This window comes from Electrophorus electricus, chromosome 6 (assembly GCF_041902795.1).
Source record: "Electrophorus electricus isolate QZ-2024a chromosome 6, ASM4190279v1, whole genome shotgun sequence".
Taxonomy (NCBI): Eukaryota; Metazoa; Chordata; class Actinopteri; order Gymnotiformes; family Gymnotidae; genus Electrophorus; species Electrophorus electricus.
The window spans coordinates 31,086,821-31,109,735 of NC_137502.1; the positions used below are offsets into that span (position 1 = coordinate 31,086,821).

Below are 22,915 nucleotides of genomic sequence, written 5' to 3' on the forward strand. Positions count from 1 at the left end.
CCAGCAGTAAAACTGACCACAGATTATGAAGATTGCTGACAAATTGAGACTTGTATTGCACATATTAAAAATAAACAAATGCATCTAACACTGATCAGTGAGTCTAGATGCATGGTAAGAGTTTATAATAAAGTGAGATGAGTGTATATATACACCCTAAATGTGGCAAACAAGTTCAAAGTACTTTGAACATATATGCACAAAATCTTGTGTGGTGTGAGTCAAATTCTTACCACAAAAGTCTTCTACAAGTTGTCAGTATGCAAAAGTAGATGAGCTGTTGGCATTCTCTAAAAAACCCACACTAATTTACTATGGCTCAAGGCTAAGGCTCTCTCTGGTGTAATAGGTGGTCTCAAACTCCTGTTTAACATGGCAATGTTTTCCTATTATACACAAAATCTTTCAATGCATCAAAAAAAAACCAACCAAAAAACTTTATTTATCAGCACAATTATGCAATCAAGAGCCATAATCCACTGGGAGAACACCCAATCTTCCTCCATGGAATACACATGAATACTTCAGTTCAGTTGTTAGATGGCCTGGAAAAGATGAACCATTTGTCATTACACTGCAGTTTAAGCTGTGTAAGAGAGCAAAGACACATTTGTGTGTTTCAGCACCACTTACTTGGCCCATTCCACATTGAGAATAAGATGATCATAGCCGAAGCCTGACACCCCTGCGATGGCCCTGGCAGCATCCTCGCGCCGGTGGAAGCTGATGAACGCAAATCCCTGGCATACACAAACGAAGGGAGTCACAGGTTGGCCAAGAGGCCGCAACAGCGCTACTAGAGCAGAGCCGTGAATGCCGACATCCCTTACCTTGGACTGGCCCGTGTTCTTGTCCTTGGCCAGGTAGATCCTGGAGATGGAGCCGAAGGGCCTGAAGAGCTCCTGCAGATCCGTCTCCCTCGTGTCTTCGGATAAGTTGGTCACGCGGATCGTGGCATTGTCGTCAGCTGGAGAGGAAGGGCAATAACCGTTTACCCTTTGGAAAATAACTTGCTGCCATTTCATAGTAACGTGGGCCAGAAGACTGACGTGCAGTGGGAGAGCAAACGCGTACCTCTGCGGTTAGGCTGCATGGACTCTCCTCGGCGCGTGCCTCCATCCCGAAGGCTGGGAGGAACGTACTTCCCAGTCTTGTTCTGGACTGGCTGAGCAGGCTCAGGTTCTAGATATCAAACCATTAAAAAAGTGATTACTAGATCAGTGATTTCTAGATCAACTGCATGTTGTAATCGTAATATTTTTGAACTGCAGTCCTTGGCAGGCCCAGTATACTACAATATGAATGATTTGATTCACCAACTAACAAAGGCTTTTATGAACTCAGCTAGATGGGTTTGAGAAGGGAAAACAACTGTGTCATATAATGTAGTATAACAAGGACCCTGGGCCCCAGCTGCTAGTCATCACTCTCTGGAATAAATGCACCCATCTGTTACCACACCTGCAACCTTTTCTTTCTCTCCCGTGGACAGACCCAACTGCTCGGCCAGTTCCTTCTGCATGGGTCCAAGGGTGTCTTTGTAGGGACAGCGGGTGGTCCAGTGGTCTCCCTTACAGATACGGCAGGACACAATCTTCTGACCTTTCAACTTGTTCATGGGATCTTCGTCCTGGTCTTGTGAATTTAAGTCCTGCAAAAGGGGGACAAAGCACTTGAAGTCCCCCAATGGCCCTACATAAAACCGCATCAACAGCAGGATGCCGCAGTCTCAAATACGTAAAAGCTCAAAAGGTGCACACGCTAAAGGGAACCGTAATAACTTCAGTGCTTGTTATTCACAAATCATACACAGAATAAAAAGAACCACTAACCTCTTTACTGGAGATGAAGGTCATGAAGACATCATCACTGACAGTGGTAGTGGCAACGTTTGGTCCTGGCGGGTCATATTCGGAATTGCCAAATTTCTTCCAGTTCTGTGCAGACAGCGAAATATCATGGCCTATCCGTAAGCTGCTTTATTTTTACAAGGTAGATGCAAACAGGTCTGCTAAACAAAGCTGTTAAAGGTCTTCATACCTTCCTCTTAGCGACTGCTTTGGAGGCCTTCCGTGTCTCAATTTTGAACGTTCGGATGATCTGTAGCAGGGCCAAAGAACAGTGAGCATGGCTGGGCAGGCAGGGTAAGTTTCTAATATTGCAAACTCAACATCCTGAATCCATAATAGAAGATCTCACCTTGACCTTCTTGCCTTCATCATCAATCTTGTATTCCGTGACGGTCTTTATATTACCTTTGACCGTCTCTTTTGGTGAAGGGAGGGTGCCTTAAAAAAATTTAATTACGATCAAGGTACAGTTCGGCATACAGATATACAAGCCCAAGTCCCAGGCTCATTAGAATGGAACATAATAGTACACAGAATTAACGCAAATAACAGTAAACACTAATAATTGTGTAGGCAGCTAGCCATTACCTGATCTCAAAAATAACAAATACTTTGCAAACAGTCTTTAAGAGAAGAGCGGCGTCCAGTTCGCCAGCTAGCTAATTAACCGAAGAACTTATAGTAAAAGAATTACACACCTACATAAACAGACAGACCATCTAGTTAGGCACGTTACTAGCGTTAGGTAAGCAACGTACGCTTGGGATCTCAACCTTCAAGCTCGTTTCCACTGTTATCTACTAGCTATCTTGCTAGCTAACCGCTAACTAAACCTGCTAGCCACTGTTACATCAAGTTCGACTCAAATCTTAGCCAAATACTGGGTCAGTGTCAAATACAGTTAACTTTACATTAGTACAAAGCCTCTGTTTATTTATTTAAAACCATCCCAGTTCTCCGGTGTAACAGGCTTCCTCAAGCATGCTGGATAGCTAACCCGTTAGCTAGCGTTAGCTAGCAAGGCCTGCACGTACCTTCGTCTCCCTCTTCTTCCACTTGGTCGGCCCAGCTAGGTTTTGAGCTATGAAAAACATTTGTAATTAGCACACGCTTATGTTTTGTTTTGTTTTTTTTTAACTGTCAGAATGTCGTATTTTGGTTTTAAAAGATTTACTTACTCGTCGTACTCAATCGACGGCATCCTGGCTCCCCGGTTTGTACTGGGCTACAGCTTTGAGGGGGTGGAGGAGCGGCGTTTCCGGAAAATAAGTCAACGTTAGACCAGCGCACCAGGACGACATCTATGGGCTGGCGGTCCCCACTGACCTAAATGTCTATAAATTACATCATGCATTTCAATCTGATAAAGACTGGCTAATGATGCGATAGACAATATTAAGTGTTTACATATGTATAAACGTTAAATAAAAAGATATTTCATGTAAATGATTTAAAATGACCCAGAGACTACAGACCAAAAGCACTGCTGTAAGCTATACTTACATATTAGTAGAAAGTGACAAATACATTTTTTCCCATATTTATTCAGACCATATTTATTTATTTATTTGTTTTACATCTTCGTACAGACTTTATTATGTGCAATTTTGCCACACTGTAATCTTATCTACGCTACCAAATTGCAATGAAATAGGTATACAAATCTATACGAACATGTCAGAGTAAACTTCTGTAAGTGGACATAAGACATCAGGGACTAGATTGCTGGGTTTGCATGTTAAAAGATTCATTTGAATTCCTCCTACAGCAAGCGGTCCTAATACTATCAAACACAGCCATGTACAGTATAGGATGTAAGCACATGTTCAGGCTGGCCAGCCCTCTTGACACTTGGTATGCCTTGTACACAAAACAGCTTCTTTTCATATGGAAATTACATATATGTAGAATATGATAGGGCACAAAAGAAATGAGATACAGTATGCAGACTAAAGCCACAATCAGCGCCACTTTTCTCTTCTCCAACATGGTGATATTCCTATTTTTTAAAACCACCCGTATCACACCAATGTATGACGCAATGGTGACCAGGAATGGCACTAGGCACCCTATAGTAGCAATAAAAAGACTGAAGATAAGCTTTTGTTTCGGTTTCGCATTTGTATATGTGAAGCACTTTAACCCCTTTCTTGTAACCCCTGTTTCTCGGACCCCTGCGAACCAGAGGACCGGGGCCGAGATGACGGCCACGGTGACCCAGACGAGCACACTGGCAATCTTGGCGTGTCTTGGACGCACGCTCTTGCGTGTGAAGAACGGATGAACGATGGCCAGGTACCTGTTGATGCTGATGCACATGATGAAGAACATGCTGACGTACAGGTTGCAGGTGAAAAGGTAACGCTCTATTTTGCAGGCGGGGGACCCGAATTTCCACCTCTTTTCATTTGAGTAGTAGTCGATGAGAAGTGGGAGGGTCAGCGAATAAAGAATGTCACTGATGGCCAGGTTGCAGGAGAACACCACCCCCGTATGCCAGTTTCTCCTCTCTTTCGTCACAAGCAGCCACAGTGCAAATATGTTCCCTGCCAGAGCCACGCACATCTCTATGCCATAGATGGGAGGTAACAGTTGCTTCTGAAACGTTTCGTCACACGATTTGTTGGTCATGTGGAGATTCCTGCAGATGAGAAATGGAGAGTCGCATACCTCTGGTTTTACAAGAGTCTTAGAATAAGGAAATAAGGTGACAATGGTGATTCAGAGGTCTAATCTAAGCTTGGAGGGAGCAGTATGGCTTATTCTGTCTTTTTCTGTATATTCTATACATATTATGGGATCTGTTACATATGCCACCTAGTATTTATTTTCTTTTCTGTTTTCATTTTGCTGTCATAATGTTTGAAAAAAAAATGTTGATAATGCAAATGTTTAGGAGGGTTGCACATGTGGAAGAGAAGAAACACTAGTCATGAAAAAAATGTATTGAGCAGATTCTTACCATGATATGTTCTTACAATGGGACATGTAACCTCATTCATTTTTTACAGATGAAAAATACCTCAAAATACTCAATACATAAGTACTGTCAAATAAAGTCATCCCTTTGATGAGTGACTAAAATGCTAGGTTACACAACCTGACCCAGTTAAAGAATGTAACAGGAATAGGCATTCAGTTTAATCTTGTAGACGTGGAAAGCCTCCAAAACAGGAAATGGGTGAAATGTTAACATCAGAACCGTTTTAAAGAGATGGCTTAGCAGATCTTTGTATGTCTCAGTATTATGCCTTTTGGGGATCATGATGATCTTCCAGAATTCACTCATTATATGTCCAAACACAGCAATGACAACTGAAGAAGTCATTTCAATTTTAACCCATGTATATTCAAGCAGCAATAGGTCATGTGTATGTGACAAATAAACCAAACTTGAAACTCATTTCTCCACCGAGTCTTCATCACGTTAGGAAAGCCAACGGGCTGTACTGTGGCCTCTATCTAGAGGACTCCCTGCATGGTAAAAAAAAAAAACTGGTTCATTTGAGGACTACAAAGCAATTTGATTCTTCAGCTCACGTGCGCTGCAATTTACTGATCAATGTAAAAATTATAATCACTTGATAGAGTTTGCTACTTTTATGGTGTACAAATTACATACTGCCATATGAAATTTAACATATTTTGCTGACATGTTTCTCAATTATATTTTTACAGCAAATGTATGAAACGTATACTCATCAACAAAGAAGAGTTTTGCTAAAACGATTCTACCCATTATAGCTTATGTGCATGAACATTATGTGTATTTTTGTTGGTTTTACATTTCCTTTTATCTTAAATTCTAATGGCCTTTATACTTTACATACAATCCCCATCTCGTTTGTGTGTGAGATATATATATATAATCACACACACACACACACACACACATTTCACTGGCATGAAAGACCTAGACATTTTGGTGGACTAATCCACAATTTATATTTAACCTGAAAAAAACCCCAATAAAAAAAAACCACATCTCTTAATTTTATTACCAAAAACACAGCAGCCTTAGAATTCTGACATATCAAGAACAAAAAATGAGAAATCATGCTCCTCTTCCGTGTGGCATCATTGTGGTTTGGTTTTCCTTTGAACTTTAAATGCTGCGATTTTAAATCATGCTTAATTCAAGCAGATTAAAACACATTTACTTAAAAAATAAATGTTACCTTGCCCAACATCTCCACAATTTACCACCAGCCAATTAATCATAGGATTGGTCTTCAAGTCATAGACTTATGCAAAAACAAACAAACAAACAAAAAAAACCCCACCCTCACTACACTGAAAATAAAATTTAGTCCCAAATTATCATACTCTCCACAATTTCAAAGTACAAAATAGAAACCACACTCTTTGCACAACTGCTAGAAAGGGAATCACTTTAGAAGATACAGGTGCAGTCTCTAAACATTTTTTGTACATTACTTTTACAGACAACTCAAGAGATTCTAAGTACAGCATCACCCCGAAAAGCCACTATTTGCTTAAATAAACAACCACAATAGCAAGGCCCACTTCTAATCAATTTTTTGACTGTGATTATACATGAAAGAAAATCACTCACATTATTTTTACTTCAGCAAGACAAATTACTCTTCCCGTCTCATCAGATTCTTAGCATATTTCCTCAAATCATCTTCCTGTGCCTACATCACAGCCACAGCAGTGAGCTTTGAGTCTCTTCCTGTTCATTTCCTTTCATAATTTCTTTTAAAGAAAACAAAAAAAACCAAAAAAAACACAGCCAATGATGTACGAGACCAAAACTAAAGTCAGCGAGAGTCACAAGTTCTACAGAAGTATTTATTTGCAGTAAATGTAAGATACATGCCTTTTTCTGTACAATGCAGAAGTACATTTTGACAACCTTTCACCATATCTGAGAGAAGAACATGTCACATGCTTCAATTAGACAAGGATATATTCTGCTGGCATAGTTATAGTTGGAGAAGTTCAGTTGTTCACCTCTTGCCCTTCTGTTTCGAGCTCTGCTTTGCTCGACCGCTGCGTGGGCCTGCCTTAAATCCTGAACCCATCTTTGATCTTTGTCCTTTAATCTTTGAAGTCTGGGGCCCAGTATTCTTTCCTCTTGACCTTTCCTTTTGGTTTCCTCCAAACGTCTTCCCAGCTTTGCTCCTGTCAAACCTCTTCTCAGCTTCCCCCATTTTTCTACCTCCGAACCCTTTGCTTCTTACGCTAAATCTACTGATTCTCTTCCCTCCAAGCCTCCTGCCCGCAGGGCATTTGGCACCAAACGTTGACTTCCCAGCAGACTTGGGACTTTGTTTTGCTCCACCAGACGCTTTTGAATCAGGTTTCCTTTTTTTGAAAGGCCTGGGCGAGATAGCTGAAGTTCGCTTCCTTTTTGCAGAGGGGAACATGTCTGAAGGCAATGGGGAAGGGGGAAAAAATGAAAAAGTGAAGTAGATGAATGCCAGCTATTTTTGCGCAGCTAGAAACTGGTGACTGCCAAAAAAAACCGATACCTTCATCAGGTTCCTCCCCGACGGCCTGTCTGTAGTACTCTGCCTCATCTTCTGACTCCTCAGCTGCCACCTGGTCCTCCTGCATTCCAGGATCCTCCACATCACCCTCATCGGACACGACCTCTGCCTGCTGTCTTTTCCTCTTCATACCTTCCAGACTCTTTTTCCTGCACGAGAAATTCAGCTCATTATGCGCAGAAAAAAAAATTCATGTAAAATCAAAATCCATAATTGACATTTACCTGCTATCCTCTCGTTTCTCCTTCTTCAAGGCTATGTTGTGCTCCTGAGTCCTTCTGCGCTCGGCCTTCTCCTTCAGACGGGCCTCTTTCCTCTTCAGGATCTCCTGAAGCTCCTCCTCCGTTTTTGTGACTATGCACACATCAAACGTCGCCTTTTATTACCAAACACAACGTTTTAAGTCGACATTTTGCTGCATTTGCCCTCTAGACCCGGCAGGCGCTCCCCTGACTTACTAGTAGAATGATAGATCACATTTCCCTCTCCCATACCCTCCACAATCTTCACCAGCTGCAGGGTCATTCTAGGGCCAATCTACAGTGGGGAGGTTAGAAAGAACATTCGAGGAGCCAATTAGGACCAGGTTGCGCTCGGCGTGGACGGGGTAGCTGGGCTTCATCGCGGTTGCTGAAGCCCCATCCCCTCCCTCACCTCAGTGAGGCGAACAGCGCTCTGCTGGGATTGCATGTTCCCGCGGCCGGCGTACACCTGCGGCAGCTCCGTGATGTTGTGCTCGCCGTCCTGCTCGGCCTCGCTCTCCGACAGATTCACCCCCCTGGCCGAGACGAGAGGACAGAGGTCGTTAGAGGCAGCTCATCAAAGTACTTTGGGGGAACGGAAAGACGAGTCAGAGCGTTTACTTTGAGAGATCACAGGAGGCTCGCTGAAGTTTAACGCATCATTTGCATCAAGGTCACCTCAGACAGACGCCAGACATGTTTTTTTTTACTGAAACTGAGTAAATGGCCATGCTGGTTAACAAAACATGGACGCCACTGGACAGCCTTGCCTTGATTTAGCCAGCTAACAGAGGAAGGCTGGCTCAATGTGCCCTGTGGGACTTACCTCAGGAGCAGATCGCTGATGTCTTCCAACTTGTTCATGTTGGGGAACTTCTCCTGTATGATCTTCTTCACCCCTCGGCTCATGCCCACCGGGACCACCTTCAGACTGCTGCAGAGGGCAGAGAAACATGGGGGGGGCGGGGTGAGCCAGGGACGAGAGCACCACCGCTGCGTACATCCTCCACCACCAGGGCTGTCAGCACGTTTACTTTCACGAGCAATCAGCAGTGTCATGTGCAACGTTTTCATCATGCGTACCCCGTCATCCAACACACACACACACACACACACCCAGCCGGGTTTTGTTACTTACTAATGACGAAACTCGATTTCTTGAGATGCGGGATCATAATTGACCAGTACGCATCTCTTTATGTTGTTGAGGTTCACCTAAAAAAAAAAAAAAAAAAAAAAGTGTTTAAAAACTGCAGCCAGGCACACACAAGTCCAACTGTAAACATGTCAGTGCACAGCTGGGAGACAATATCAGAATACAAGTCAAATCACTGTTGAGGTCAGAAGACTATACACTCATCATCTTGTTTACTTTGAAAGAAACTGCCAACTTACTGCAAATCTTTAATGATAAATAAATGAAGAAGCCATACCTGGTGCACATTAATGGAGGGAAACATGTTCTGAAACATGGTGGCTGTTAGCTTGACATGCATGCCCTCTATACCAAAGTTATTCAACACAAGCAGCGGGTGGTACGTAAACTGCTGTCCGTGCATCCTGTGCCTCTTCAATGAGGAAATCACGTCTTTGATGAGGGAATACTGGAAAGGACACACACACACACACACACACACACACACACACACACACTTACTTTATTTGGCAACATCGAGACGTACCATTTACATTAACTGCTGAAGAAGCAGATACATCAGTGCGTTTACTTTGAACAATCACTTTGCAGTCAACATACCAACATGTCATCACCTGTACCTGCATGCGATCAAATTCACCCTGTGAAACCTGGAGAGTTCCAGAATGGATAAAGTGTGCAGCCATACCTTAGTAACCCGGAAGTGGAGAGTGGGACCTTTGGGAAGTCGTGCCAGTCTCTGCAAGAGGAAATGCACTTTAGGTGGATTGTGTAGTCATAAAAATAAGAACAATAAATACACAATTCAATGCTTCCAAACCACATGTATTCATTAAGTTCAATACATTTATGCATACGTTCACTAAGTCTTCATCAACCACTATCACAGTCCTTTGGGGATCTCACTGGCACAATGCATTATGGTTGTCTTCCTTCAATTGGTACTTACTAAATTAATACTGTTGGGGGTTTTGGTGAATATAAGAAAGTGTGAGACTCCAAGCGGTCCTGCCACGGTCACAAAATCTTTCAAGACGTTTTTCTTTCGAACCTGCAAACGCACATCAGAATATTTAAAACGCCCCAAACTTTTGAATAAACACACAAAACAAAAACCCGCACAAAGTTTCATCAACGCTTGCGCGGAGATCGGGTACCTTCAAAGAGCGCGCGGTGTAAGGTTCCATCACGCGACGCATGTCCGTGACAAGCTGCGCCGCGTTCCTGCCGATCTGACCGCGGTGAAACACGAAGGAGTGCGGCACGCTGCCGAACGCCCCCTCGGCCACGCGGCTGGACGCTGTACGGGCCTTCTTCTGGTTCTTAGTCTACGGAATAAGACACCGCCACACCATAATCATTTCGATATGTTCGCGTCATGTGACTTAAGAGCAGGGACAGTGAGCCTGAGGTACATCAGTGCATATATATGCAACGCCGTTTAAACTTTTGCGAAAAGGTATATAACGCCAAGCCAGCAACTTGCAAGTCTTGCGATTCGATTAGACGCTTACCTTGCTTTTCCCCATCTCTTCTATTGAATAACAAAGTTGTAACTATTTGGAAGAATACATACACTCGCACTAAATCGTCTTTCTGTGTACCAGATATTTTTGTAATCTAGTAAACCACATCTTCATCAGTAGCCTTACTACTAACGAGCTAGCTAGCCACGGCGTGCGCTAAAGCATGGTAGACATGCGCATGCGTATATCTAGCGGCTAGTCAGGGGCTTTTGGCTGCCTGCATCCCCACCAGCTGGTCGGGAGGCGCAATATTTATGAAGATTCGTGTCTCTTGGCTCGTTTCACTCCGAAACTCAGTTTATTTAAATTGACAAATAAAAACCCTTCATCTTCACCAGTAAGAGATTTTCTTTTCTTAAGGTTGAATTACTACTGAATTACTGGCCACCACACGGACCCCACAACTAACAAGCTGAGAATTTACTTGTGATGATAAACGTATCTAGATAATATTAATAACCTATAGCATATATTGATATAGTTTATTGCTGAATTTGTGTGTATGTACTTGGTTCGTTAAATCGCGATCCTTTTTGGTGAAATTATGTGAGCGACTGACGAGAAGGCGCATACACAGAACCCGTCGTTTATGAGCACGTGTATTGAAGCGCGAAGACTTGGACAAAGTGCGGGTGGGTTGCGCGAACGGACACGGGAAAAGTTAGAGGTGTTGCAGCGGCAAATGATTCGGTTCAAGGGCGCTGCTTTGAAGCATAAGTAGTGCAGGCATTGTGTTAGGGGTATGGCATCAAAAGGAGTCACACCACACCTTTTTACTTCCAGCTAAATTGAAGGTTGTGGTAATAGAATAGCTCCATTATATTCATGGGCATCAAGGAGTTAATCGTACTTTTAAGATGGTGAGAGCCTGCTGCTACTGGCTGAATATGTATAAAGACGTGGAACATTTGGTGCCAAACATGTGAAAGGTGTTGTGTAGCGACATATGTGCACATTAAACCCAAGACCCCGATGGGAAGTCTTCTAGCTGCAGAACTGTTGCAGGTGCTTGCAGTAGATTTCACTATACTTGAACAACCTTCACAGGATGGGAGAGAGAATGTGATGGTATTGACTGATGTCTTCAGGTTTGTGGCAGTGTGGCAGGGGATCAAACGGCGGAGGCTGTAGCTTGAGTGCTGACCAGAGTATGGTTCCACAAGTATGGCGTTCCTTATTAGCTCCATTTGGATCAACGGCGCTGCTTTGAAGCATAAGTAGTGCAGGCATTGTGTTAGGGGTATGGCATCAAAAGGAGTCACACCACACCTTTTTACTTCCAGCTAAATTGAAGGTTGTGGTAATAGAATAGCTCCATTATATTCATGGGCATCAAGGAGTTAATCGTACTTTTAAGATGGTGAGAGCCTGCTGCTACTGGCTGAATATGTATAAAGACGTGGAACATTTGGTGCCAAACATGTGAAAGGTGTTGTGTAGCGACATATGTGCACATTAAACCCAAGACCCCGATGGGAAGTCTTCTAGCTGCAGAACTGTTGCAGGTGCTTGCAGTAGATTTCACTATACTTGAACAACCTTCACAGGATGGGAGAGAGAATGTGATGGTATTGACTGATGTCTTCAGGTTTGTGGCAGTGTGGCAGGGGATCAAACGGCGGAGGCTGTAGCTTGAGTGCTGACCAGAGTATGGTTCCACAAGTATGGCGTTCCTTATTAGCTCCATTTGGATCAACGGCGCTGCTTTGAAGCATAAGTAGTGCAGGCATTGTGTCAGGGGTATGGCATCAAAAGGAGTCATGCCACACCTTACCATCCACAAGGAAAGGGTCTGTTTTAATAGAACCCTTCACAATCTTCACACTCTGCCAGTGGAGAAAAGGAAGCGATGGCCAGAATTCTTGTCTGGGGTAATGTTTGCTTATAACACCACAGAGAATCGGAGTACAGGATTTTTGCCTTATTTTTTTGATGTTTGGTAGCAATTCCAGTCTTTCACTAGACTGTATTTTGAGATTGGGGAAGGAGATAAGTGCATCAAACTGGGTGTCTGAGCATCAGGAGGTTTTGCAACAAGCATATGACCCAACAAGAACTCTGGTAAAAGTGTGGGATAAGCAGAAAGAACATTTTGGCAATCCCTCTCCTGCAAACACACTAGAACCAGGTCAGTTGGTGTATATAAGGAATTGGCAAATGAGAGGCCGACATAAGATCTGGGATGTGTGGGAGAGACAACCATGTAAGGTCGTGAAACAGCTAGAGGAAGGGAAGCTAGTGTATAAGGTGATGCCAATAGATGATTCCAGGATGACAAAAAGATTGCATAGTCATGAATTGCATCCGTGTAGCCCTATGAGTGCAGTATCTGGTATAAGGGCACCTCTGGGAATGAAAGTAGATGCATCAAGTATAGATCTTTCCAGTTCTAGTACTGATGTGGAATTGCTGAATTTATTTACAAACCCAATGAGGGAGAGGGAGGCATAATGTGGGCTGCCAACGGAACAGCAGGAGGAAAGTCAATCCAGGGTAAGAAGAACAAAGTAGCAAAAGGCTTGAAAGCATTCAAATCACCACCATTTGCCCCGATCTGTAATGTGTGGGGCTGAAGATCTTCTGGGTTTGGGGAGCTGGGCAGCTTGCTCTCATGTTGACTACGTATTGCGGGTGCATGGCGTTTGGCAAGTGTTCTATTCGGCAAGAACAGACACGGGAAAATAGCAGTGTTGCAGCTATAAGTGATTTGGGAGCTTTCTTCTTAATGAGACCCGACTGGTATGGAGTCGTGTTTGTTTAATATGCAACTTAGGAGCAGGTTGCGTCCTGAATGAAAGGAGAATGGTGGGAAAATAACATTTTAAGTGGTTGAGCATGATTTCCGTAAATATGGAATATGATGATTGTTGAATTGTGCTTAATTTATGATGTGGAATAATCTGTTTTGTATTTTGTATGCAGGGGCCTGAGTCACGTTTTTGTCCCCGCCAGGAGTTTCCTGATTCTATGAGATTTGTGATGTAGAATTTTATAGCAAGGTTTTATTAGGTGTTGTGTAGAAATATTGTAAAGTTCATCATGAATTGTACTGATTAAGTGATTTATGCACATGTGATGGTGATCGTTAAATGTCAGTGAAGCCGTTTGTGCTTGAAACTCACAACAAGATTTTCCACTCAGTATGTTTAATTTTATGGTTCTTAAATTGTATTAATAAAGTTGTATTAATAAACCTGTAGTTTGTCCTGGCACGAGTGGCGATTCTTTTTTTTAAAAGATCTAAAGTGGTACCTGTTACAATTAGCTAGCATTTAAAACTTCATTTTGAAACTTGTGTAGGTGCCGTGCGGTATTGGCCATCTATGCAGAGGCGCCTGCAGAAAACGGTATTTGTAAAACCTTCATTTATTTAACTTATTTTACGTTTAAGAAAAGTTGTTCACGGCTTCTGGTCATTTTAATTTAAGCCGTGGACATGCTTCTTCTAAAGCATCCACCACACTGCCTGTGCTAAACGGGTCGTTTCCATGGAATCATGCAGCGCGTTTTCAGGAATCAACCCGATTATGTCTGATGCATCAAACACTACCAACTGCTCCTTGTTTGTAGCGTTAAAACACATTTTTGATCGAACAACAAAATGAAAAACACGTTAACGTTCATATACCCACGCTGTTTGCTTTTACAAAGTAGAGACAACTTTTACTGTGTGGTTTCTCGGATATACTGTGGATTATTTTACTGGGTTTATATTTAGTGCTATGTATTTGGTTAGTGTAGGTAGTATTTTTTAAACCTGTATCTAGGCCTTTGCGCTTGCAGCCATTATTATAAAAATGCAAGCATCGCTTTAATTTATTACGGAACACATTACCATAATCTCTTCGTGACTGGCCCACACTTTCTTCAACTCAAAATCTCTTTTCTCAGTAGGCCTATTTTAATTTTCCTGCTCAGTGATATATATACGTGAAATAAGTTAAATAAATGAAGGTTTTACAAATACCGTTTTCTGCAGGCGCCTCTGCATAGATGGCCAATACCGCACGGCACCTACACAAGTTTCAAAATGAAGTTTTAAATGCTAGCTAATTGTAACAGGTACCACTTTAGATCTTTTAAAAAAAAGAATCGCCACTCGTGCCAGGACAAACTACAGGTTTATTAATACAACTTTATTAATACAATTTAAGAACCATAAAATTAAACATACTGAGTGGAAAATCTTGTTGTGAGTTTCAAGCACAAACGGCTTCACTGACATTTAACGATCACCATCACATGTGCATAAATCACTTAATCAGTACAATTCATGATGAACTTTACAATATTTCTACACAACACCTAATAAAACCTTGCTATAAAATTCTACATCACAAATCTCATAGAATCAGGAAACTCCTGGCGGGGACAAAAACGTGACTCAGGCCCCTGCATACAAAATACAAAACAGATTATTCCACATCATAAATTAAGCACAATTCAACAATCATCATATTCCATATTTACGGAAATCATGCTCAACCACTTAAAATGTTATTTTCCCACCATTCTCCTTTCATTCAGGACGCAACCTGCTCCTAAGTTGCATATTAAACAAACACGACTCCATACCAGTCGGGTCTCATTAAGAAGAAAGCTCCCAAATCACTTATAGCTGCAACACTGCTATTTTCCCGTGTCTGTTCTTGCCGAATAGAACACTTGCCAAACGCCATGCACCCGCAATACGTAGTCAACATGAGAGCAAGCTGCCCAGCTCCCCAAACCCAGAAGATCTTCAGCCCCACACATTACAGATCGGGGCAAATGGTGGTGATTTGAATGCTTTCAAGCCTTTTGCTACTTTGTTCTTCTTACCCTGGATTGACTTTCCTCCTGCTGTTCCGTTGGCAGCCCACATTATGCCTCCCTCTCCCTCATTGGGTTTGTAAATAAATTCAGCAATTCCACATCAGTACTAGAACTGGAAAGATCTATACTTGATGCATCTACTTTCATTCCCAGAGGTGCCCTTATACCAGATACTGCACTCATAGGGCTACACGGATGCAATTCATGACTATGCAATCTTTTTGTCATCCTGGAATCATCTATTGGCATCACCTTATACACTAGCTTCCCTTCCTCTAGCTGTTTCACGACCTTACATGGTTGTCTCTCCCACACATCCCAGATCTTATGTCGGCCTCTCATTTGCCAATTCCTTATATACACCAACTGACCTGGTTCTAGTGTGTTTGCAGGAGAGGGATTGCCAAAATGTTCTTTCTGCTTATCCCACACTTTTACCAGAGTTCTTGTTGGGTCATATGCTTGTTGCAAAACCTCCTGATGCTCAGACACCCAGTTTGATGCACTTATCTCCTTCCCCAATCTTAAAATACAGTCTAGTGAAAGACTGGAATTGCTACCAAACATCAAAAAAATAAGGCAAAAATCCTGTACTCCGATTCTCTGTGGTGTTATAAGCAAACATTACCCCAGACAAGAATTCTGGCCATCGCTTCCTTTTCTCCACTGGCAGAGTGTGAAGATTGTGAAGGGTTCTATTAAAACAGACCCTTTCCTTGTGGATGGTAAGGTGTGGCATGACTCCTTTTGATGCCATACCCCTGACACAATGCCTGCACTACTTATGCTTATGCACTACTTATATATATATATATATATAATTATTATTATTATTCCCCCCCCCGTGCGATCCTTTGTGTAGAAGAAAGGCGTTTTATAAATTGAAATTACCATCATTTGGTCTCAGCTAATAATGAATATTTGTTTAAGCAACATACATTAAAATTATAGTTTGATGGGTTAATTTATGATTCCATGTCTGATCTCGTCAATATAATAGCCGATATCCAGTCAAGGAATTTATTATAAACTTTGTGTCTTCACATTGGAATTCACTTAATTAATCTATGTACTTTTAAGTGTACCATCCCAAGATTTTGACTGGACCCCCACGCCCTCTCCATTTTCTGCAGGCCCCACTAAGTAGCAGTCATCTCTGTAGGTCATTTTTATGCTGCAGTGTTTTTTGGTGAACGCTTGCATGGTGGGTGAAGTAGGGGGGAGATGGAGAAGGTGGAGACAGACTGTGGAGGTCAGGCAAGTGGAGAATGGGGAGGAGGCGTCATTACCAGCTTTGTAATTACTCTGCTCTCTTTGTTTGGAGAAGCCATGGTGGGGGCTGATCTTGTGTGTGTGTGTGTGTGTGTGTATGTCACTCACACCCATTCTGCTCTCGAGTCTCTCCAGTTTTGGCAGGGCGGGGACTTTTAAGTTTTGCTTCCACTGTAGCACATCTTCACTGCTGCAGTGGTTCACATGCTTGTGCTGTTCCCAAAGCGTCTTCTCACTTCATTTAGTTATCAGCTTTTCCGTGGAAGGTTACGTGGCTTTGCAGAGGACGATTTGCACATGAAACGGGAACTTTAACGGCGTCAAAGGGCACATGTAGAGATCTTCAGGATTATGAGAGTAAGACACAATACCTGCTTTTTACCTCATACAAATGGTCTACACTTGAATTTTTATTTTTACTATACATCTTTTACATTTACAAGATACTATATATCTTGCTTGTTTGTTTTTCTGTGTGTGGTGTAATGCATCAAATTCCATGTGTCAGATCTGCATTTTTAATTGTGTTTGGTTTTGCCGAGGTATTTCAGATGTGCACTGGCTATGTACGTTTGAATATGGAATGAGGGGGAGAGGGTTTGGCTTTTTTTTGGTGTTGTTGACTATGGTTTTACTCATGTTGACATGCTAATTAACCCAGCAACAGGCAAAGGCCTCCCAGAGTTGAACAGGAACATCTGGCATGCTTCAAAGCTGCAGATGCTCTGGGTGAAGAGTGAAGCCTCATGGTGAAAACTGGGTTTTTAATTGGCTTTTATTGTTTGTATTAGGTTTTTAATGGGCTTTTATTAAGTTTGTATTTAATTGCCTTTTATTAGGTTTCTATTAGATTTGTATTCAATTGGCTTTTATTACATTGTATTAGGTTTTTAATTGGCTTTTATTAAGTTGTATTAGGTGTTTCCAAATGTGATCTTACTGGTGAACCTCCAAGGCTGATTATCTAAAGTAGCAGGTTGTGTGTTTTTTCTCTTCAGAAAAGCTTGCTGTAGGCAAGATCAGTTCTGTATGTGCTAATGGAGGCGTGGGTGATGTGTGTGCTGGTTCTACTGCTGTTGGCCTTGGTGGTGTCTGGCGTGGAGGGCCGTGCAGGAGCCCCCCACCCTGACAGCTTGAACAACGCGGGAGCCCCGCCTCAATCCGCGCGCCCATCCGGGCCGAAAGCTGGCCGCTGCTCCTACACCTTCGTCGTACCCCAACAGAAGCTGAAGGGGGCGCTGTGCGTGAGCACGGAGATGGGCCGGGCCAACGGCTCGGAGACGGCGGCTCTGCGTGCCCGGCTGGACCGCCAGCAGGAGTGGCTGGAGAGCCTGCGGGGGCAGCTCGAACAAGAGGGGGCGCTGGCGAGCGAGGTGCGTGCGCTGCGCAGGGAGAGCGACGGCATGAACACCCGCATCGGCCGGCTGTATGCCCAGCTCCTGCGCGAGGTCACGAACAAGCAGGACCAGGCACTAGAGCAGAGGCAACTGGAAAGCCGGCTACTGAACGCCACCGTGCAGGTACAGAGTGTTGGAGCTGATACAAGTACAGAGGAGAACCATAACATACAAATTTGGTGTTTGCTAGGGTTTCTTAAACTAGCCATCTTCTCCCTTATCTTATGAAGATGCCCTCCTTTGTCTAACACCAGTTTCACCTACTAGAATGAGTCTTAGTTCAAAACTTGGCTTAATCTTTTCCTGTTAAACTGGTACTTTGTATTTCAGTATTTATGTCTTGAAAACTGTGAATAAATAGATTGGTTTTGTTGGGTGGGGTTAGGATCTAACCTGCTGAAAGATATTCCTCCAGGATAAAGGTCTGAGACCATTTGTAAAGGCATATTTCATGCAAAAATGGACAGGAATTTGTGTGATCTAATTTCCATAGTTAGATCAGGCCCCTACTAGCTTTCATCCAGTATTAGCAACATTAGCATTAGCTAGATGATTTCCTCTCTTGTTGTGATCTATTGTGCAGGTGCTGCAGATATCCAGCAGCTATCGAGAGCTGGAGAGGAAGTACGAAGCCCTCACCTCACTGGTGAGCAACCAGAGTCAGCTGATGACCCGCTTGGAGAAACACTGTCAGTGTCGCAATGTCACTGAAATGTGGCAGGTAAGATGCAGCCGTCACGGGGGATCTGAATATAGTATGCACTAAAGTCACAAGGATTTTATTTATAACTATGACAGGTAGCTGCGTCATCAGCGTCTAATCAGCCCACAAGACTGCAGAATGTCAACAATGTTCAGAGAGACCAGAGCGCCCCCCAGCGGCAGGTGAAAACACAGCAGATGCAGGGATCCACGTTGCCAGATCTCCGTACAGATACACCGTTCATCAGCTACCCTGTGACTAAAACTCCAGGTACAGTCAGGGAGCACTGTGCTGTGGGACTGGCACGGTAACTGAGATGAACCCTTGTTGTTGCAGCACTTGCTGTGGTTTAAATGGCAGAACTCCAAGTGCTATTCTCATACAGCTCCATTTCAGGGGTAAATGTTGAAGAAACTGATGATGCATAAAAGTGATGCATGTTAAAACAGAGTATTTAAGGAGTTTTTGAGTTGTCGCTGCTCCTCTTGAGTTCTGCAGAGGTCCTGTGTGTCAGTTGCCTTTTGCCCAGAACACACACACACACACACACACACACACACACAAACAAACAAATGCATACACATGCGCACACACGTTGAGTCTCAATGAACACGGAGACTAATCGCCACCCTTCCCACTGTGAGGAAGTCACGGAATTACAAACCAATGACACCAGCCATGTGATTTTGTTTGTGCTTGAAGGGGAGATTACAGGGTGGATTGAGGTGATTGCTTATTTTAGTGGTTCCACCTTCCATAAAATTACAGCTATTGTTCACGGCGGCAGCAGCAACGAGGGAACAAAACACAGGGCAGTGACGAGTCTTGCACCATAACAGTGGTTCTGCACCATTTCATTCATCCCAGCTGTGCCCTGTCTGTCAGTTGGATTTACAGCAGATGTGTTGGTCTTGCTTGTGAGACTATGAAGCTTCTATATGCCTTTGGTAGACTTTTTCAAAACCGAGTTTTGGAATTTGTAGTTACAAATGAACTCCCCTCTCTATGCATTTGGTTGTGCGCACGCGCGCACACGTCTGTTAAGGGGGATGTTTAATGCTTGATGTGGGACATGTTCCTTGTGTGCTCTGTGGGAGAACTCCTCTGGACATTCCTCTGTGGTAAACAGATAGGCAGAGGCTGGGGGGATAGGTTGTATGTATACAGTACGTGACCTTGCCTGGGATGTGATAAGCAGACCAGAATTCTAAGCCCTTTTTTTTTTTTATCTGCTTGGCTCCTGCACACCATCCACTCATTAGAGCTCCCTTAAATTTCATCAGTAGCACTCGGCGCATAACGAATGGCAGTGCACAAGGCGCATCCAGCAGACACGTCCGACACAGCTGAATCAAATGGCTTGTGACTGGACTCGTGATATTCAGGTGAATGTGCCTTAATGATTGACACGCGTAGGCGTGTGGAGAGTGTAGCAGATTGACAGCTTGCTGCATAATCTTTTGCATCCTTTATATCTCATAAGGCGTGCAGAATTTTTCCTGTTTTAATTTTCAGAGCCAAAAATTGAATCTTCAGTGATTATAAACGATAATTCTTTTTTCTAATGAGTTGTGGCACATAGTAAAAACCATACATTCCACATTTTGCAGTGGCGCTCTCTCGTTTTAAGTTTTTAATTCTAATTTTGACTCACTCATTTTTGTAATCTCAAACATTTTATTTATGACTTTTTAAATATAGGTTTTTAACATGTGATTATCATGTGATTTAGGCTTTCTATATGAATGTTATTAGCTAAAAATTGTGTTGTGGTCGCTTACTTTTAATGGAGGAAAGGGTCCATCCATCACCCACAACTGATGTGTCTTATTTGGCACAGAGAAAGTCGCCTGCAGGAAAACAGGCTTGCTTTTATTGCACAGGGATATCCAAAGACAATCAACCAATGAGCAGAGGTTAAAAACCAAAATGCAGTAGTAATATACAACAACCAGTACAGGGGAAATGTTAATAATAACCGAGAAGGCAGAGTAGAAATTAAGTACAACAGCTCGGAATTGAATGGCTAGGCAAACAAGACTTGTTGAATGAACGGTATGGGCTTATATATGGAAAATCACAAGAGAAAAGGTGCTACTAATCAGGTGACTGAGAAGGAATAATGTTTATGGGTATTGTAGTCCTTAGAGTATTGTGTTATGGAAGATGTGACGATATGCAACACCAATTTCTCTTAATTTTTCAGTTTCCCAATCGTTTGACTTATTTAGCTGTAAATGCACATTTGAAACGCATTTTCAGCTCTGATTTCAAAGTTCATTGGTGTTCATAATATGAATGTTCATTTCTCCGATTCTTGTGCTTACACTCCCTCAATCCCTTAAACTGAAATGTCATATTTTTAATGACTGCCATATAGAATTTACATATTTTCTATCAGAGACAGAGTAGAAGATTGAACTGTTATCATATTTTATTATAAAAGTTTACAAACCTGTACATTTTGTTTTGTGCTGTTGAATCAACTTTAATTTAATCTAGATGTCAGTGCCAGGGTTGACTATTACAGCTTCGTCAATAAAGGTTTCTTGATTTAAAAAAAAAAAAAAAAAAAAAGTTATCCATACTGACTTAAAAAGTATGATGACTAAACCACGCCTATAATTAACGAAAAACTCATAGTATGCAAGCTGGATGAATGTCAGAATGCCGTTAACGTTAAATCCTTTTATGGCTCGAATTGTGTGACTACTCTAAACCGATAACTTTCCCTCTACAGGGCCATGGCGGGACTGCCAGCATGTTCTGGACTCAGGAGAAAGCACCAGCGGCATATACCTACTGCGCCCGCGCAATTCCAACCGTCTGCTCCAGGCCTGGTGCGAACACGGCCACGCTGAAGGCGGCTGGACCGTCATCCAGAGGAGACAGGATGGCTCCGTCAACTTCTTCAGGACCTGGGATCAATACAAAGTTGGCTTATTTTACAACTTTTCTCACAATCTCAACTGCTTTTTTTCAATTTTAATTAATTTATTTTTTAAACCTTTGTCAATCTGTTGAAAGGGATGAAAGATTTGCAATAAACAACTCCATAATACAGCTGCAGCACAATTATTTATCTTTCAGTTCTGTACAATACACTCTGAAAAGGGCTGTTTCTGTGATTTAAAAAAAAAATCTTAAACATTTTGGAATAGATAAAGGATATTTACCTCTGTCAAACCTCTGTTTTAACCTGTGGCAAAGCTTGGTCTATGTCAAGGGAATCATCACTAAAATGATTACTGTTATTCACTACTGGTCCTCCACAGCAAGGCTTTGGGAACCTGGACGGTGAGTACTGGCTGGGCCTGGAGCACCTGTACTGGCTGACGTCACAGGCCTCCTACAAGCTTCGAGTCGTGCTGGAGGACTGGCAGGGCCGCCAGGTGTTTGCCGAGTATGACAGCTTCCGCCTGGAGCCCGAGAGCGACTGGTACCGCCTGCGGCTGGGCAACTATGAGGGTACGGCAGGCGACTCCCTCTCCTGGCACAGCGACAAAGCCTTCACCACTCTGGACCGTGACAAGGATACCTACTCTGGTAGGCTCCGCCTCTCCTGTCCCGCCCCTTTCCGCACCCCCCCTCCTCTCCCCGAGCCCCTTTTACTCCAGTGCCTGCAGTTCCACGACCGACGGTGTTCTCTCCCTCCATAGGCAACTGCGCCCACTTCCAGAAGGGTGGCTGGTGGTACCACATGTGTGCCCACTCCAACCTGAACGGGGTGTGGTACAGAGGGGGCCATTATCGAAGCCGCTACCAGGATGGGACCTACTGGATGGAGTTTCACGGTGGCTCTTACTCGCTGAAAAGGGTCGCCATGATGATCAAACCTATCTGAACTGAGCAGGAGAGAAGTCAGCACACTGAGACTGGCAAAGACCCAGTGAACCCGAGACCGGAGCATGTGTAGGGCTGATCCACCTGGATGGGCCGATCACCTAGATGCATGCTGATGTACAAGAGGCTTTAAGAAGATGATGATTTTTATTGTACAATCTCCAGTCACTGACATGAAGATTGTAAAACCAGTATTGTAAAAGGTTCCAATATTTTTGTAACATTTATATAATAACATTCATTATAGACATACTCAGTTCTATTACATCAACCCAAATGGCAATATCAGACACAATATAGTGCACATTGTCTCTGATACTGTCATTTGGATTGATGTATTAGAACTGTGTATGTCTATTATGAATGTTATATAGGGTTATATGGTGTTTTTGATTTACTTTCAAGCCTTTTGTGTTTGTTTTGTGTGTGTGAGTAGTTTTTGGTTGTGCATGTGAGACAATATCTAAGTTAACTTCTTATTAGACTCTGTAGCATTTGTGCCATATTTGTAAACATATACAACCGGTTTGTTATAAATAAATGGCAAAACTGCACTCAAGTAGTAGGTCTAAGCAGTGATGAGTTATCACCTGTA

The 22,915-nt window shown here is 42.8% G+C and overlaps 3 protein-coding genes across 4 annotated transcripts; 1 reads left to right on the forward strand and 2 right to left on the reverse strand.

Moving 5' to 3' along the window:
• Positions 1-413: 413 nt before the first annotated feature.
• On the reverse strand, positions 414-3,169 carry eif3g (eukaryotic translation initiation factor 3, subunit G). Its single transcript, XM_027032644.3, has 10 exons — positions 3,029-3,169; positions 2,885-2,931; positions 2,200-2,288; positions 2,041-2,100; positions 1,833-1,937; positions 1,462-1,651; positions 1,075-1,182; positions 831-967; positions 634-740; positions 414-545 (listed from the first exon to the last, which is right to left on the reverse strand). The coding sequence occupies exons 1-10, from the start codon at positions 3,049-3,051 to the stop codon at positions 530-532; spliced, it is 882 nt and encodes a 293-aa protein (XP_026888445.1). The 5' UTR covers positions 3,052-3,169; the 3' UTR covers positions 414-529.
• Positions 3,170-3,379: 210 nt separating this feature from the next.
• On the reverse strand, positions 3,380-10,465 carry LOC113591929 (uncharacterized). Its single transcript, XM_027032637.3, has 13 exons — positions 10,279-10,465; positions 9,922-10,092; positions 9,714-9,815; positions 9,453-9,503; positions 9,042-9,212; positions 8,747-8,823; positions 8,435-8,542; positions 8,021-8,144; positions 7,825-7,903; positions 7,591-7,720; positions 7,349-7,515; positions 6,825-7,245; positions 3,380-4,491 (listed from the first exon to the last, which is right to left on the reverse strand). Exons 1-13 carry the CDS (start codon positions 10,291-10,293, stop codon positions 3,561-3,563), a joined length of 2,547 nt encoding a protein of 848 aa, XP_026888438.3. The 5' UTR covers positions 10,294-10,465; the 3' UTR covers positions 3,380-3,560.
• A 71-nt stretch (positions 10,466-10,536) lies between these two features.
• On the forward strand, positions 10,537-22,879 carry angptl6 (angiopoietin-like 6). Of its 2 annotated transcripts, none has more exons than XM_035524953.2 (7): positions 10,537-10,627; positions 17,376-17,897; positions 18,358-18,495; positions 18,573-18,747; positions 21,218-21,411; positions 21,753-22,023; positions 22,137-22,879. In XM_035524953.2, the coding sequence occupies exons 2-7, from the start codon at positions 17,415-17,417 to the stop codon at positions 22,319-22,321; spliced, it is 1,446 nt and encodes a 481-aa protein (XP_035380846.1). In that variant the 5' UTR covers positions 10,537-10,627; positions 17,376-17,414; the 3' UTR covers positions 22,322-22,879. The 2 variants fall into 2 exon arrangements, with proteins under 2 accessions (XP_035380846.1, XP_026888437.2); XM_027032636.3 differs by lacking the exon at positions 10,537-10,627 and adding an exon at positions 16,478-16,734.
• The last annotated feature ends 36 nt before the right edge of the window (positions 22,880-22,915 follow it).

Excerpts from the sequence above, each read along its gene's own strand:
- angptl6 (XM_035524953.2), top strand. The coding sequence starts at position 17,415 with ATGGAGGCGTGGGTGATGTGTGTGCTGGTTCTACTGCTGTTGGCCTTG. Across the intron at positions 18,496-18,572 it reads ATGTCACTGAAATGTGGCAG|GTAGCTGCGTCATCAGCGTC; the intron begins GTAAGATGCAGC and ends TAACTATGACAG. Across the intron at positions 21,412-21,752 it reads GGACCTGGGATCAATACAAA|CAAGGCTTTGGGAACCTGGA; the intron begins GTTGGCTTATTT and ends GGTCCTCCACAG.
- eif3g (XM_027032644.3), bottom strand. The coding sequence starts at position 3,051 with ATGCCGTCGATTGAGTACGACGA. Across the intron at positions 2,932-3,028 it reads CCGTCGATTGAGTACGACGA|CTCAAAACCTAGCTGGGCCG; the intron begins GTAAGTAAATCT and ends TGTTTTTCATAG. Across the intron at positions 741-830 it reads AGAACACGGGCCAGTCCAAG|GGATTTGCGTTCATCAGCTT; the intron begins GTAAGGGATGTC and ends TGTGTATGCCAG.
- LOC113591929 (XM_027032637.3), bottom strand. Across the intron at positions 7,721-7,824 it reads TGTGATCTATCATTCTACTA|TCACAAAAACGGAGGAGGAG; the intron begins GTAAGTCAGGGG and ends ATGTGTGCATAG. Across the intron at positions 4,492-6,824 it reads AAACAGAAGGGCAAGAGGTG|GAATCTCCACATGACCAACA; the intron begins AACAACTGAACT and ends TCTCATCTGCAG.